Genomic DNA, 16,353 nt, shown 5'->3' on the forward strand with positions numbered 1-16,353 from the left:
GTTTACTCATTATGCAGGGTCTAGCTCCGGATAAGGGTGTTTTTCTGAAAAGTAGCTTGAGCCGGGGCTATGATGTCATCACATTAGGCTGTGATGTCAGTCGTATTTCATTGTCTTCGCTTCTGGACCTACTCCATTTTAAGGGGAAAGAGTGAAACGGGTATCCTTTACTTAGGTTCAGTCAACCAATCTTCCTTTTGATATTAAAGCTACTATTTCAACAAAAAGGTTGAGTAGCATTTAGGTCGCCTTGAGGACAATCAATAATACAGCTCATTCAAACCAGCCCCTGCAGGTAAGAAATAGAGAGCAATGGAATTTACTTCTAATAGGGCAAGTGTATATCTTAGGGTCTGCTCCTTTGCATGAAAGTCAGCATACAAAAGACCATCAAAGCTGGTAAAAAAGGTCTGTCAACACCATGTAAAGAAGGACTGATCAAAGGGAAGAACAAAGCGATTCTCTCAGAGGCCATGCAGTCTCCAGCCGGGGTCTCAGGGCAGTTTACTGGCTGCTGTGAGCTATGCAGTTCTTACTGAGCCTCCTCCTCTTCCTCCTCCTCTTTTCCTTCTCTTCCTTCCCTTCTTCTCGTCCTCCTCCTCCTTCCCTCCTCCTCCTTTTCCTCTTCTCCTCCTTTTCCTCTCCTTTTCCTCTTTTTTCTTCCCCTTTCCTCCTCCTCCTCCTCTTCCTCCTCTTTTCCTTCTTTTTTCTTCTCCTTTAACAAGTCTTTCCTCTCCTTTTCTCCTTCCCCTTTTCCACCTCCTCTTTCTCCTCTTCCTTCTCCTTCCCTTCCTTCCCCTTTCCTTCTCTTCCCCTTCCTTCCCTTTTCCTTCTCCCTTTCTTTCCCCTTCCTCCCCTTCCTACCTTCTCCCCTTCCTCCTCTTCCTCCTTCCTCCACCTCCTCCTTCTCCTCCTCCACTTTCTCCTGCACCTTTTCCTCTTCCCTATTTTCTCTCCTTTCTCCTCTTCCTCCTTTCCCTATTCTCCCTTCCTCTTCCTTTTACATTTCCCACTTCCTCCTCCTTCTCTATCTTTTCATCCTCCTTCCTCCTCCTCCTCCTCCTCCTCCTCCTCCTCCTTTTCTTCCTCCTAATCTTTTTCCTCCTCCTGCTCCTCCTCTCCTCCTCCTCCCTCATCCTCCTCCTCCTTGCCCTCCTCCTCCCCCTTCTCCTCCTTCTTTCCCTCCTCCTCCTCCTCCTCCTTCTCGGGAGTCACTGCATTGTAATAACTCATGCAAATGGAAAGACTCTAGAGACAAAGGGAGGTCAAGTCAATGGCTCAGGGATTCATGTCGACAAACAATATTAGATGTAAAATGTGTACCTTTGACAAAAGTATTAATAGAGCGCTTTTGATTTTTTCCTGATGAAAAGTGAAAAGTAGTAATTATGGAGTGACAGAGGAAAATGAAGTTTTGAACCAAAAGGCAAAGTTCGGGGATGAAAAAGCCCAGCCCAATTAGCTGCTTATGAGGAATCGAAATTCAGAGCGCTTCCATCTCTTCCATCTCTCTCAACAACCTTTTGATTGACTCTGCTTAGATCTGTACATGCAATGCTTAATCATTTGTAAGAGCCATATCTGCCCTGACATATAATTTGCTTTCTCGAGCCATTTTTTTCTTGCTCACTAGTATTCTGCAGCTTGGCCTTTGCTTTATAAAACATTTAACGGTTTGCTTTAAATACATCAACACGCTGATAAACGATTGCCCTTTGTGTGCCTCCTGAAGAGATCATGCAACATTTTCCTCCTGTGCCCGTTGCATGATTCGTCATTGGCAGAGAGAGACCTACTGTCAGGGAAGAAGAGACACTAAGGCCGGGATTTTCTGTCTTGTACAAGCAGCTACTCCGTGCATCAAGGCTATTAGTCCTAGTGAAGGCTGGACAACGGGAGGAGCTACGGTTATCATCATCGGTGACAACTTCTTTGATGGCTTGCAAGTTGTATTTGGAACCATGTTGGTCTGGAGCGAGGTAGGTTTCCTCCATTTGCTGGCTTTTGAGTTGCCTTTTTTTTCTTTCTTCTTCTTCTTCTTCTTCTTCTTCTTCTTCTTCTTCTTCTTCTCTGTGATGGTGGGATTCGTTCGACATTTACTCTGGGCCAAGCCCCGCCCCGAAGTCTGCAGTCTAGACGCCATCATCGGGGTGGACCCCATACCTGTCCCAGCTGGAGTTCACCGGCTAAGTGGGAGGGAAGACAAGTAGCGAATCCCATTGTGCAGATGGGGAAACCCAGTCTTGGAGAACCCGAGTGACTCGCCCGAAGTCACACAGCCGGCCAGGTGGCAGAGCCGGGGTTAGGACCCAGGTCCTCTGACTCCCAGGCCTTGGTTCTTTCCGGTAGACCACATGGCTGTGACATCTTTCCCTGAATGGCTTCAATAAGCCATCGGGTACCTATTGAAGGGCGGTATCATGAGATTTTATTTCATAGTATGCTTTTTTTTTCTTTTTCACCACAAATTCACCGCTGGAGCAATAAGGAGACCCTCCCCTTGCCCTCTAGTGGAAAGCTCGCTCTAAGAGAACTCGCAATTCAACTGAACAATTAGTGTTAAAATTACTAGAAGCGGGCTGACCGAGACATATGGAGGTAATTTTCATATGAATGGTGCCCTGTGGCTTTTCCTGAAAACCAAAACCCAGGATCATTTGCTGATGTTTTCCTTTTTTTTTTTAAAAAAAAGAAAAGGTAGAATCCTGGGTCTCTAGGTGACAGCGAGAAGGTGGAACTTTGAGACCACGGTCCGGTTTCAGCTATTTTTGTAATTATAACCAACTGGCAAGTGTCGGTCCTCTCTCACCGCCGCCGTGATTTAAAGTCTGTTTTACCGTATGATTTTTATAGCTGATCACACCCCATGCCATCAGAGTTCAAACCCCACCACGACACATTCCCGGAGTGGTTGAAGTAACTCTCTCCTACAAATCCAAGCAGTTCTGCAAAGGGGCCCCGGGACGGTTCGTCTACACAGGTAAGAGGGAGCTCTCTCCTTTTAATTTCATAAGTTGTCCACCCTCCTCTGTCAGTGAGTCCAGTGGGACTGAATCACTCGGATTCCGAGGGCGATAATGGCATGTCCCCGTCCCTGTGGGTAGTGTCTCTGGGTTTTCCGAATTGCCTCGCTTTGGAAATGGCGTGGAAGTAGCAGCGAGTGAATGTTTCGAGGTTGAAGGATTTGGATTAGTTCAGAGAAGTGGATCCACGGCCAAGAATTTGGGTGTCATTCACCTTAGACCCCAAATCTCCCCAAAGGTTGGCTGGAGAGATTTCCGGGGTGCCCGGAACTTGTACCGAGGGTCAACCTGGAATCTGTGGTATTTGTTGGTGAAGGTCAAGTTTCTTACTCTTAGCCCAACTGGAAAATTGCGTGAATGGAGAAATTAATTTTCACTGAGAAAAGATGACCATCTGTTGAACTCTTTTCAAGTCGTTAGTCCAAATGTGGGTTATTTAAAGGCCGACCAGCAGCCTGAGTGGAAGGAATTCACGTGACTCAATTTTCGAACGGGCCGATCTTGGTTTTCTAAACCGATGCCATTCAAAATCCTCTCCAGGAGGACTTAAAGATTGGAATCCTTTCTTGATTGCTTTTTAGCAGGCGCAGTGTCATTTGCGTTACCTTTCTCAAATTCTAAAAGGTGCTGCCGCTGGACACCAAGGCCCGGGGAGATGTGGTCACTGCTCGTACTAAAACAGAATGTCAGACTTTACTTCTTGACAAGTCACTTGACTAAGGTGGAACCACCCTCCGTTGGGCTATTTGTGAACCACAAGGCCATAAAACGACCTTTAGTGAAACAGCTCTGGCTGAGAACGACTTTTAAAAGGCCTTATATCCAGGGAGGACAGTACTTGGGCAGAAGCACCTAGTACACTGGTCTAATCCAACCATTTCCCACTGAGGTCTGAGCAGACGACATCGGTGCTATAGAAAAAGGGCCTTGCTTGTTTGCACGGTGGAAAGAGTCCTGGTTATAGTCTTTGACTCTAGATACCCTTTCACTCTTTAGGGTCTGTCTTTTAATAACAATAACAATAATAATAATAATGATAATTGTGGTATTTGTTAAGCACTTACTGTGTGCCAGGCGCTGTACTAAGAGTCGGGGTAGATAGGAGCAAATCAGATTGCACACAGTCCCCGTCTCGCGTGAGGTTCACGGTCTCCATCCAGATTTTACAAGTGAGGTAACTGAAGCACAGAGAAGTGATGTCACTTGCCCAAGGTCACACAGCAAAGTGGCGGAGCTGGCATTAGAACCCATGACCTTGTGACTCCCAGGCCCGGGCTCTATCCACTACACCGTGCTGCTTCTCACTACACCTCTAGACTGTGAGCTCATTGTGGGCAGGGAATGTATCTGTTTATGGTTATATTGGACTCTCTCAAGTCCTTAGCAAAGTGCTCTGCACACAACAAGCGCTCAGTAAATATGATTGACACGGAATGCACCTTTCTTTTGCACTTGCCCACACTGTTGAGCTGATTTCCCTGGCCTTGCTGAAAACTTTAAAATAAGCTCAATTGTCATTTCCCTCTGGAAGTCTCCAGGAACGCTTCTTTCTACTGGCGAAAAGAATGTCTGCTTGGATTGTTTTAGGCAGGTACCTGTTTTGATTATAGGTCTGTCTCCCTTCTTGGGGTTAATGGAGCAGACTAGTTGGAAGGGATGGTTTCCACTCATCAATCCATCAGTAATATTTATTGAGCCCCACTGTGAGCAAAGCACTGTGCTAAGCACTTGGGAGAGGACAACACAACAGAGTTGATAGGCATCATCCCTGCCTTCGAGGATCTGACAGGAGGAAAAACACGCAGAAAAATAATTCTCAGATAGAAAGGAAAAATGAAAACTCTTTTCAACTGGCTTCCAGGCTCTCCTGTAATTCCTTACCTCCTCTTTTCCTCTCCTCCCAACTCACACTCTTTCTTATCTCCCATCCTATCTGTGCATCATTTTTTAAAAATGGTATTTGTTAAACACTTAACTGTGTACCAGGCACTGTTCTAAGTCCTGGGGTAGATAAAAAGTGATCAATTTAGACACAGTCCACACCCTACATGGACCTCACAGTTTTAATCCTCAGTTTACAGATGAGGTAACTGAGGCACAGAACAGTGAAGTGACTTGCCCAAGGTCACCCACCAGAAAACTGGTGGAGTGGGATTAGAACCCAGATCCTTTTGACTCCCAGGCCCGGGTTCTACCCACAAGGCAATTCTTCTTCATTCCTCCCTTTTGACTCTCCTCTGTCCTACCCTTTGCTCAGCAGTGTGGCTCAGTGGAAAGAGCATGGGCTCGGGAAGTCAGAGGTCATGGGTTCTAACCCCGGCTATGCGGCTTAGCAGCTGTGTGACTTTGGGCAAGTCACTTAACTTCTCTGTGTCTCAGTTACCTCATCTGTAAAATGGGGATTAAGACTGTGAGCCTCATGTGGGACAACCTAATTACCTTCTATCTACCCCTGTGCTTAGAACAGCGCTCTGCACATAGTAAGCGCTTAACAAATACCAACATTATTATTATTATATCTCCAACCCCTCAGCTCTGACAAACCCTTCAAATCCCAGCCCTCACAAAGTTATCTCCATAATAATAATAAGAGCTGGTACTTAGAAGTACTTAAATTGTGAGCCCCATGAGGGACCTAATTATCTTGCATCCAACCCAGTGTTTAATACAGTACTTGGTACTTATTAAGGGCTGCTTAACAAATACAATTAGCATCGCCATTAGGAGGAGGAGGAGAGGTAGAAGTGGTAGCATTTTGTGAAGTCCACTGTACTACCAGGCTATGGGGAAGTATGGCATAACAAAGTGACACATTCCCTGGCCACAAGGAACTTCCACTCTGATGGGGCAGGCAGCTCTTGAGCACTGACTGTGCTCAATATATGAGGCCCTTGAGAAGTTGGGTGCCCTCAAGTGTCTTAGAATCAAATGGAGAAGATAAGCAGATAGGAATTGTCACTGCCCAGCAGGTAAAAGAGGAATTATTATTCTTGACACTGGTATTTGTTAAAGGCTTACTAGGTGCCAAACACTCTATTAGGCACTGGGGTAAATACAAGCTGGGTCATAAAAAGCCCCTCTTCTGCATGGAACTCACCCGCTAAGTCGGAGGGAAAAGCAGAATTGAATCCTCATTTTATAAATGAGGAAACTGAGGCACAGAGAAGATAAGTGACTTTCCCAAGGTAACACAGTAGGCAAATGGCAGAACCAGGATTAAAACCCAGGTCCCCTGACTCTCAGGCTCGGGCTCTTTTCAGCAGGGCTTCGTTGACTCCTCTCTTCCTGGCCATGCCTTTCTGATTCCCACCTATGCATTTATGTATGTACCTGGATGAGAAAAAGCATGGCCTAGTGGGTAGAGACCAGGCCTGGGAGTCAGAAGGACCTGGATTCTAATCCGGCTCCGCCACTTGTCTGCTGTGTGACCTTGGGCAAGTCACTTCACTTCTCCGGGCCTCAGTTCCCTCCTCTGTAAAATGGGGATTAAGGGAGTGAGCTCCGCGTGTGATTGGGACTGTGTCCAACCTGATTAGCTTTTATCTACCCCAGTGCCTGACACATAGTAAATGCTCAACAAATACTGTAAACAAATAAAACCAGCACCATGTCTCTACCTGTCCATCTGTCCTCCTATTCTATTGTCTGCTTTATTCATTCATTCATTCCATCACATTTATTGAGCGCTTACTGCATGCAGAGCATGTACTAAGCCCTTGGAAAGTACAATTTGACAACAAATGGAGACAACCCCTACCCAATGTTGGGCTCACAGTCTAGAACTTTTCTTTCACTGTGCTTTACTTTCATTACTCTCTGCCCTTCCTCTTTTTCCTACCGTACATTGGCAGTCCATGTCTGCTTATCTCCTCCATTTGATTATAAGATCCTTCAGGGCAGGATGTCTACGAGTATATTGAAAACAAGTGCACGATAACTCCTTTCCACATCAGCGTGGAAGCTCCCTGTAGGCCGGGAATGTGTCCCTTTGTTATTCTGCACTTCCCAATTGCCTAGTACAATGGTCCACATTAAATTCTACTACTTCTTCTACTACTACAACTAATAATAATAATTGCATTTGCATATTATTTTTATGTGCCAAGCATTGTGCTAAGTCCTGGAGTAGATACAAGATAATTAGGTTTTACCCAGGCCCTGTCCCACATGGGGCTCACAGTGTAAGTACTAGCATTACTAAATGCTGTCTCCACATATTAGTAGAGAATTTAAGTGGTCTGAGGTAGCGAAATAGCAAATTTCACGTGGAAGGTTCACTTATGTATTTTAAAGATATTAAAAGAGGCTTAGAAAGAGGATACACAAGCATTTTATTGATTTCAGCCTTAAGTCCGCAATTTTGGTTTTGTCCATTTTTTCACATCTGCTCTCCCGTGTCATAAACTATGTAGACTGAAAAATTGGGAAGCAGCGTGGCCTACTGGTTAGAGCCCGGGCCTGGCCGTCAGAAAGACCTATATTCCAATCCCGGCTCTACCGCTTTTCTGCTGTGTGACTTTGGGCAAGTCACTTCACTTTTCTGTGCCTCAGTTACCTCATCTGTAAAATGGGGATTACGACTGTGAGTCCCATGTGGGATAGGGACATTGCCCAATCTGATCAGCTTATATCTGCCCCAGTATTTAGAACAGGGCTTGATGCATAAAAAGCGCTTAACAAATACCATTCTTATTTTTTTTCAACTCCTTCTCTAGACTGAAATCCCTTCCTTCTAAACCCTAAATTCCTTATCTAGTCTGTGAGATCTTCCTCTGGACTGTAAACTCTTCTGGACTGTAGGCTCCTCCTTTCGACTGCAAATTCCTTCCTTAGGCTGTAAGCTCTTTCTCTGGATTGTCAGCTCCCCCACTAGACTGTAAGCTCTTTGTGGGCAAGGAACACGTCTACCAACTCTGTTAGTACCCAGCAAGTGCACAGTAAACACCACTGATTAATTAATGAATGAGAACTATGAGAACCTAAGGAAGACCACCCTGACCTCTCCAATTGCCCATTTAAATGGATCACGTGCTTCCAACAGTGCCAATTAGTGAATGCTTGAACGCTTAGTACAGTGCTGGGCACATAGTAAGCACCTAACAAATTTCATGATTATTATTATTATTATGATTGCCCTCTTTGCCATCCAACCTCATGGCTATGACATACCATCCCTTGGCCCTAATTTTCTCCCCTAATAACTCATCAGGGACCGATTCTACATGCATCTCTTTAACCCTTCTTGATCCTCCTAACATTTTTAACTTCCCCCCCTCACAACTTTATTATTCCCTCTAATAACCTATTATGGATGGCTTGTCGAGGAGTTCACCCAAAGCCCTTTCCGAAGGCATTGCTATTTTCTTCCTTCACCAACTTCCTTCAGTAATGAGTTCCAGATGTTTACCACCTGCTGTAGGAAAGAACTTGGTTAAGCATGGTGATTTTTAAACAAAATCTGTCTTTGGTTTTTTGGTATTTTTTTTTTTTTTTGAAACGATGAAATGATGAAATAGACGTGTGGTTTCAAAGATATCTGTGCTTCCCAATTAAAATGTTAAAAGGTTGTTCTATTTCCAACACTAAAATATAGTTCCTTATGGAGATTTGGGACTGGTGATCCTAAGGCGATAAGAAATTTTATGTCCTGTATCTTTTCAAACTCTCTAGAGGAAATGTGGTTCAAAGATGATGTACTAGTAATGATAGTAACAATGATGATTTCAGCAACAAGGATAATGATATGGAATGAAACTTTTGTTGGCTATTACCCTAAAATATGAACCGTATCATTTTGGTACTAAGAAAATGAGTCCAATTAGATGATTGGATCAAAAAGAAAATGAATCAAGTGAAATAATTGAATTTAAGATTTACCCAGAAAACAAGATCAATCAACCGATCAATGGATGCTATTTATTGAACACCACTTATTCTGTGCACAGCACTGTACCAAGTGCTTGGGTTCAATAAAACAGAGTTGGTAGACACCATTCATTCATTCAATCATATTTATTGAGCACTTACTCTGTGCAGAGCACTGTACAAAGCGCTTGGAAAGTACAGTTCAGGAACAGATAGAGACAATCCCAGCCCACAATGGGCTCACCACAATGAAATGTTCAATTGGCTTTAATATTTCAAATATAAATAAGAAATGTTAATCCATTTGTGTCAAACCTTTGTGAAAGTACAGCTTTCACCTAATTTGGCCTCCACTTTTACAGTTACTACTTTCTTATTTCTGTCGTGCCTTTGCCTGTCAGAAAAATCCAATGGAAAAGGAATGCAAAGAACATACAAAAGATTGTCTATAAATATGGACAGCATAGACGCTCTCTCAGAGGTGGCCTTAGGTTGGCCATCTGGTCTGCTCCTAACGATAATCATAATAATGTTAATAATAACAATTGTGGTAATTGTTAAGTGCTTACTTTTTGCCCGGCACTGTATTGAGTGCTGGGGTAGATACAAGATAACCAGGGTGGACACAGTCCCTGTCCCACATGGGGCTCACAGTCTTAGTCCCTATTTTACAGATGAGGAAACTGAGGCCCAAACAAGTGAAGTGACTTACCCAAGGTCACGGAGCAAGCACGTGTGGGATATGGAATTAGAACTCAGGTCCTCTGACTCCCAGGCCCAGGTTCTCTAGGTCGAGGTGATGACAACAAGCTGTCTCTCCCATTCAATCTGCCTCAGTCTTCTACAACTCCACTACACATGTCTGGAAATAATGTGACCATCAACCACTGTGATTGAGTCTACCCTATGACACTGTACTTTTCCAAGCACTTAGTACAGTACTCTGCCCAAAAGAAATATTATTGATTGATTGATTATCCGGATAAATTGATCTGTGGTGTATTTGGTTTTGCCCATCTCCCCCTCTAGCCCGTAAGCTCACTGGAGACAGGAAATGTGTCTGTTATATTGTTGTTTCGAATTCTCCCAGATGCTTAGTACAATGTTCTGCATACAGTGAACACTCAATAAATACAATTGACTGACTGACTGACTAATTTTCTATACTCTCTAGGTCAAAACATCAGTTTTGTCAGCTCACGAAGCAAAGCCAGGGCAAAATGAACACCGTATTTGTTTATACTTACAGTGAATCAGGATCATTCAAATGAAAATATGCTTTGACCTGAATTACCTGGATGGTTCCAAAAAATCTGCTCAAAATAAACATCTCATTTGAGCAAAAGCCGTTCTGAGGGGTTGGAACAGTTGGAATGATTTCGCTCAATCAGTCAATCAATGGTATTTATTGAGCATTTACTTTCATCATCATCAAAGGTATTCATTGAGCACTTACTATGTGCGTAACACAATTAAAAGAGCGTGTATAGAAACTCTCTTCCCGTAAGGAGCTAAATGTGTGTAGATGAGTATCTGCTTAGCACAAAATAAATGCTCAACAAATACCGCAATTATTATTGTTGAAAAAATGAAGATAGTCGACGGAGCCATTAAAGTTTCCTGATCGATGCTTATTTTGCCTGAGGTAAAACCATAGTAGTTGAACAGGACCATTTACTAGATTGCACCGGTGAGGGACTCAGTAGCCCATGCAGTAGGAGGGAATAAAAGCAGAGGGTGAAGGTCACGACCCGTCTGACCTGGATACTCCTCGCTGATTTGTGTTGCTCTTTAATTGGTTCGGGACAATGAGATAATCACCGTTGAAAACCGAGCCGAACCCCACTGTATTTCACGATATGAAAATGATGTGGCCTTCGTCGAGGGTAGGGGGGCGGTTGGGGGAGAGAGGGCATCTGTTTTCCATCAAAGTTCCCTCATGATCGGAGTCTCCACTGGTATACTGGTCACATTTAACCTCCTTGGTATGTAGAGGGCACAGTGCAGGGCGATGGAACAAGAATGAATGTGGCAGCCTGAAAAGACGCCCTCTCAACGGACAAAATGTAAGACGTCCGTAGATCTACTTCGGCTCTGTGAAAAGTTCCAGGTTTTGTTTTTTTTTCAGGGACGGGCCCCATTCTGCTCTCTGAGGGAGAGACAGAGAGAGGAAGGGAGAAAGAAGGAGAGAGAGAAAGAAAGGGAGAGAGAAAGAGAGGGAGAAAGAGGGAGAGAGGAAAAGAAAGGGAGAGGAAGGGACAGAGAAGGAGAGAGAGATTAGAAGAGAGAGGGAGCAGGAGGGAGAGAGAAAAAGAGGAGAGAAAGGAAAAGAGAGAGAGAGTGGGAGAGAAAGGGAAAAAGAAAGAGAGAGGCAGGGAGGAGAAGAGGTTAGTTTCTCTCTCTGCTAAAGAAAGCTCTTTCCCCACTTATCCGAGCTTTTTTACCCATTGCTTTCAACTAGTCTAAAGATACAATTACCTTGGGAGGCTATGGCAGTTCAGTTGATTAGCGCGGTGAATTAAAAGAATGAGTCACAAATGACATGTCCATCTCTTTTCTACTAGCCCTTTGTATTCCCAGTGAACCTCACCCCTGTTGTAAGAAGGTCAAAAATTAGAGAGAGATAACAATTTTCAAGCAGCTAGCACTTAGGAGCAGAATTAACAATCATTCTGTATGTAATTGCCAGTTAATAGTAAATTGCCTTCTAGACTGTAAAATGCAGTATAAACGGGTAGGCACCTAAAATTAAATTAATGAGATATTTGTTGCATTGGAAAGCGAATAGTGCAAATTAATAACCGAATGCAATGCTCGTTTTAATATTCATCTAATAGAGTATCACTGACTTGTTTAATAATAATTAAAAATATTCTCCACCGAACCCACCTGAGAAACGGTTTCTGTGGCCCGATTGAGCCATTTCGTAGGATTCATAACTTCACAGGGAGACACCTAGCGTACTGTTGAGTCCAATAAAGGAGCTTTATAAAAATGAGGCTATAAATCCCGCAGTGTTATTTGATAAAGACAAATTAAAATTTGTACGCTTCTAATTGAAATCATGTCGCAGCCCAAACTGATTTTCTGGACACACTTTCGGGTTTGGAGGGATTAGTCTATAGGCGATCATTCAGCTCTGCCTCATCAATCAATCAGTGGTATCTTTTGAGCGCTCACTGTGGGCAGAGCACTATCCTAAGCACTTGGTAAATCACAGTACATATGGTTTCCTTATCAAACCAAAGAACCAACGCCGGTTGACGTTGGCTTTTCACGGAGCGGAGTTCTGTAGCAGCCCATGAGCCCGACTCATTTAGAGCTTTTAACGTTCAGCTCTCTCCCCCAGAACGTTTTGTTGACCCACCTTATTTTAGAGTGGGCTTTTGCCCAATTACCCAAATTATCCCAATTAGGAAGAGTCTGAACCGGGGGACTGAGGAAAGTATTGGCGGTCAATAGTAAACACGTCCAAAAGGAACACAGAAAGCTTGAATGTTGCCTACATGGAAACGTTCCCAGATTTGCAGGGCATTTACGAGATGGGGACATAAAAACGCGTATTTCCGCACAAAGACGTGCATTCAGCGTCAAGCTGATGAAATCATTCCTCAATCGGTAATCACTGACGGTTTATGTTCTTTCTGATTGAGTATTTACGGCAGGAGAGTTAGATTGCGCCTTGATGCCGGCAGAACGTCGAGGAGAAACATGCCCCTTTTCAAGTCCCAATCTTGTCCCGTGCCCTTCTGCTTGACTATTTCCCCTCTTGTTTCAGAACACTTATATTGGCCAATTGCCAGAGTTTAACCCCCACTCGGCTTCGCTGTGTGAAAGGGTCTTGCGTCTCTGAAGTATTTTAAAGATCTTTTGTGTGCATTCAAATGTGATTCTGTTAATGGCAGCGGTTCCACTGTTTAGAGTCAATAGTTCCCTTTTATCCCAGCCAACACAAACTAGCTGTCTCATAGGTCAGTGCTCTTTAAACAAATTACTTGTATCCACAGAGCAAATGATTCTTAATTGCCTCTCACAAATCATACTATTTTTTACCCTGCTAAACCAAACGCTATTAATACCTCAGTTCAATTGAAACCATCCGGATATTTAAATTCTACCCCTTTGGCTTCAAACTTGGTCATCGTGAGAAAGGACTAGGAAAACTCTAATCATGAAAATTGCGCTTCCGAGGAGGAGCTGTAAAAATGAAATCTGTTAGCTGAGTCCCCTGGCTTCGCTAAAAGCATTAAAATATGCTCACTTTTAATTCGCCCCCCCCACCCCCCCCAATGGCACCAGTAGTCCTTCTTTCTATTGGTTGTGAGAACTTTGGCTCCGGCGGATTTTAGCGGGAACCTCCGTAAATCAGTCCATCAGTGGTATCTACTGAGCACTTACCGCTTGCGGGGCACTTTACTGAGCGCTTGGAAGGGTACAAGACAACAGAGTTGGTAGACACATTCCCTGCCTACAGGGCACATCTTTCCTTACCTTCCCCCACCTGAAATGGAAAAATAGGTGGGAGGTAAGGTGGTGTCTCCCTTACGAGCCCTAAAGACCTTTATGATTTTAGGGGTGTGTTTGGGTGATGGAGGGAGGGGGTTGGGGGAGAATGTGACTGATCCCCTAAACACCCTGGATTTGAGGGGAGGAACTTAAAAATGCCTCTTCCTTAAAACAGTTCCTAGAAAAGGCCCCTAGAATTGGATGAAGCTTCACATTTATCCTTCATGTAGAATCATCTTTAAACACATTTGAGTTTGTCCAGGCTGGGGAAAGGGGGTGGTTCACATTTCCCTTTAAAACGGGGCGGGGGGGGGGGGGGAGGTCAGGTTTATCACGGTGACCATGGTCCTCTTTCTTTTCTGTCTCCGAGGAGGCCAGAAGCATGAGACACACCATTTGTGCTATTGCACAAGTAGACTATTTGTCCTAATCAGTGACACCCATTTACTAGAATTGCTTAAAATGAACTATACCTCATACAGAAATCGCACATTTAGAGTGTTCCATTTATCATCTGAAAATTGAGGACCAGTAAACTTTTCTGTTCCTCCAGCGGGATCATGGACATGCATCAAAATGTTAAAAAATGATTGGTGAGAGAGAACTGTCACCCATTTATCAAGGAAAAGGAACATTATTTGCTAATTTCCCAGCCGAGCTGGTGACAGGGTGCTTCATCTTTGGACCCACAGTGACCAAAATGGACTTTTTGTTATTAGTACAAGTCAAGCGCTTTTTGGCTGTTGCTAACAAGACACATTTGTCTATCATCGGAGAGTGCTTTATTTTTTTTCCGAGTGGCTGTGACCAGAGTCCGTTCCCCAGATCAGGATTGGCTGCACGACTCTGGTTGTGGTTGAAGTGGGGAACAGGGGGACTGATAAATCACGAACTTTTCATGTCAAGGTGAAGGTATTGACTTCACTGCACCAAACCTGGCAGAACCCAAGCGGGAGGAGGCAGCGATTCATCTTCCAAAAAGGACACGAGCGGTCATCTCGATCTTGGGGATGAATTAGTGCCATAATTGGAAAATTTGAATCCCATCCCACTCCGCTTCCGGTTTTCCCCTCACTCTTTTCTCCGGCTTATCTCTTCTTGCCACGGAGAATTCCAGGTGGCTGAAGGGAAATATTCATTTCATTTGTTTTCGGAGGGACAAGGTGTCATCTTTATCTTGACTTGCTGCTCTTTAAACACCTCTTGAAATCACATCACATGTCTGAGGGAACAAGTGTGGGATTTCTTTATCTCCTCTCCACCCCAGCGCTTAGCGCAGCGCTGCAATACGTTGTCGATGAGTGATCGTTACCTGAACTGATGAATGAGGCAGATTCCTTCCTCTCTGAGTTCTGACTTCACTGTAAAATTGAATTAAACAGAAAGAGTGGGATGGCCAAGGTCAAATCATACAAGGAGAGAGAAAAGAGACAAAAATTTCAAGGCAAGATAGTAAATGTGTGGTGAATTCAGTTCTTTCAAATCAGGTGATCAAAGCAGTAAGGCGGTAGTCATGGGGCTATGCTAGCAAAATTATTCTTTGGCTACCTAATTGCAACTCCCCAAGTGTCTTTTGACATCTTCCTCCCAAATTGCTTTAGACCTGAAGGCAGGGAGCATATCTACCAACCCTGCCATATTGTCCTCTCCCAAACGCTTAGTACAGTCTGAACACCGGAAGTGCTCCATAAATATGATTGACTGATTGATTGATTGACAAAAAAGTGAAAGTGTTAGCGGGTTAGGGTGGAAAAGCACGGCCAGTTTTCTATTCTGTGAGGCTGGATAAGCTTTTTGTGGAGTTTGGATTAGAGTTGGCTTTTCAGTTCAAACCTTTGTTTTTGGAAGGTTCCAACTTCTCTTGACCTGCAATAAAAAAGCACTTTCAAAGACGTCTGAAATGGAAATTGAATGTGTTAGGTTATTTTTAAGTTGGAAGGCTGCAAAAAGAGCCATTTCTGGGGGTTTGAGTGGAATGAAAAATTGGGTGTACCAAAAATGATTTTAATAATAATAATAATCATAATGATTATGGTATTTGTTAAGCTGTTACTATATGCCAAGCACTGTTCTAAGTACTGGGGTAGATATAAGAAAATCGGGTTGGACAGAGATATTGTTTTAAAAAATGTTAAGGCTATCAGTCCACGATATGGGTGATTCTTTACATAGTTTGAAAATGTTATTAATAAGCATGTAGAATAACTTCATGTCACAGGGGGATTTTACTTCACACACATTGTGCATTCGCTGTACATTTCTCATTATAAAGTGCGTAAAATTTTAAATGCAGAAACTCCCACTGAGACAATAGACCATTGCGAATCTGGAAGAATTTTTGTGAGCTGTGGTGTAAATAATCTTCAGAGTGAAATTCCTGAAAGGGATTCTGTTGCTATTGATTCTCCACCCACAAAATGTTCATTTCTTTTTTGCTAACTCGTTTCTCAGATGTAGGAAAATCTGTTCCCTATCAAAACCAGATCCGAAACGACTAAACTCTAAAGAGTGCAAATAAGCAATTGATGACTGTGAGGTAGAAAAAAAGGGGGGGGGGGCAAAAACAAAATAGCAAAGTTTTTGTGGGAGTTGAGGAATCACATAAACTCCTTGTAGAGCTGATTTTCTGTTTCTGCTGTACTTCCCCAAGCCTGAAATCCCGTTCATTGCTGCTCTTACTGTTTCTGCCGCAAAATAATTTGAGAGAGGGATTCATATTAATAGCAATCCCTTAGCCTAATGGTAACAATAAAATGGGCACAGAATTGATGGGAGTAGTACAGCCAAACGATGGTATTTCTGGAGCGTCGACTGTGCGCAGAACACTTTACTAAGGTCTTGGGCACTGTACTGAGCAGTAAAAAAATAAAATAAAGAAGTGCTCATCTACATTTCCAAACTTACCTTCTGTATTTGGTTTTGCCCTGAACTTTCCCTCTGGGATAGGAACATCTGTAGT

At 43.4% G+C, this 16,353-nt stretch overlaps 1 protein-coding gene across 4 annotated transcripts in view; it reads left to right on the forward strand.

Moving 5' to 3' along the window:
• The window catches only part of EBF3 (EBF transcription factor 3), a 201,842-nt gene that overhangs the window by 149,910 nt on the left and 35,579 nt on the right, over positions 1-16,353 (forward strand). For all 4 annotated transcript variants that reach the window (XM_039911636.1, XM_039911638.1, XM_039911637.1 and 1 more), the window contains exons 9-10: positions 1,849-1,979; positions 2,854-2,980. In XM_039911636.1, the coding sequence (XP_039767570.1) occupies positions 1,849-1,979; positions 2,854-2,980 (258 nt within the window). The remainder of the gene's footprint in view (positions 1-1,848; positions 1,980-2,853; positions 2,981-16,353) is intronic.

This window comes from Ornithorhynchus anatinus, chromosome 3, assembly GCF_004115215.2.
Source record: "Ornithorhynchus anatinus isolate Pmale09 chromosome 3, mOrnAna1.pri.v4, whole genome shotgun sequence".
Taxonomy (NCBI): domain Eukaryota; kingdom Metazoa; phylum Chordata; class Mammalia; order Monotremata; family Ornithorhynchidae; genus Ornithorhynchus; species Ornithorhynchus anatinus.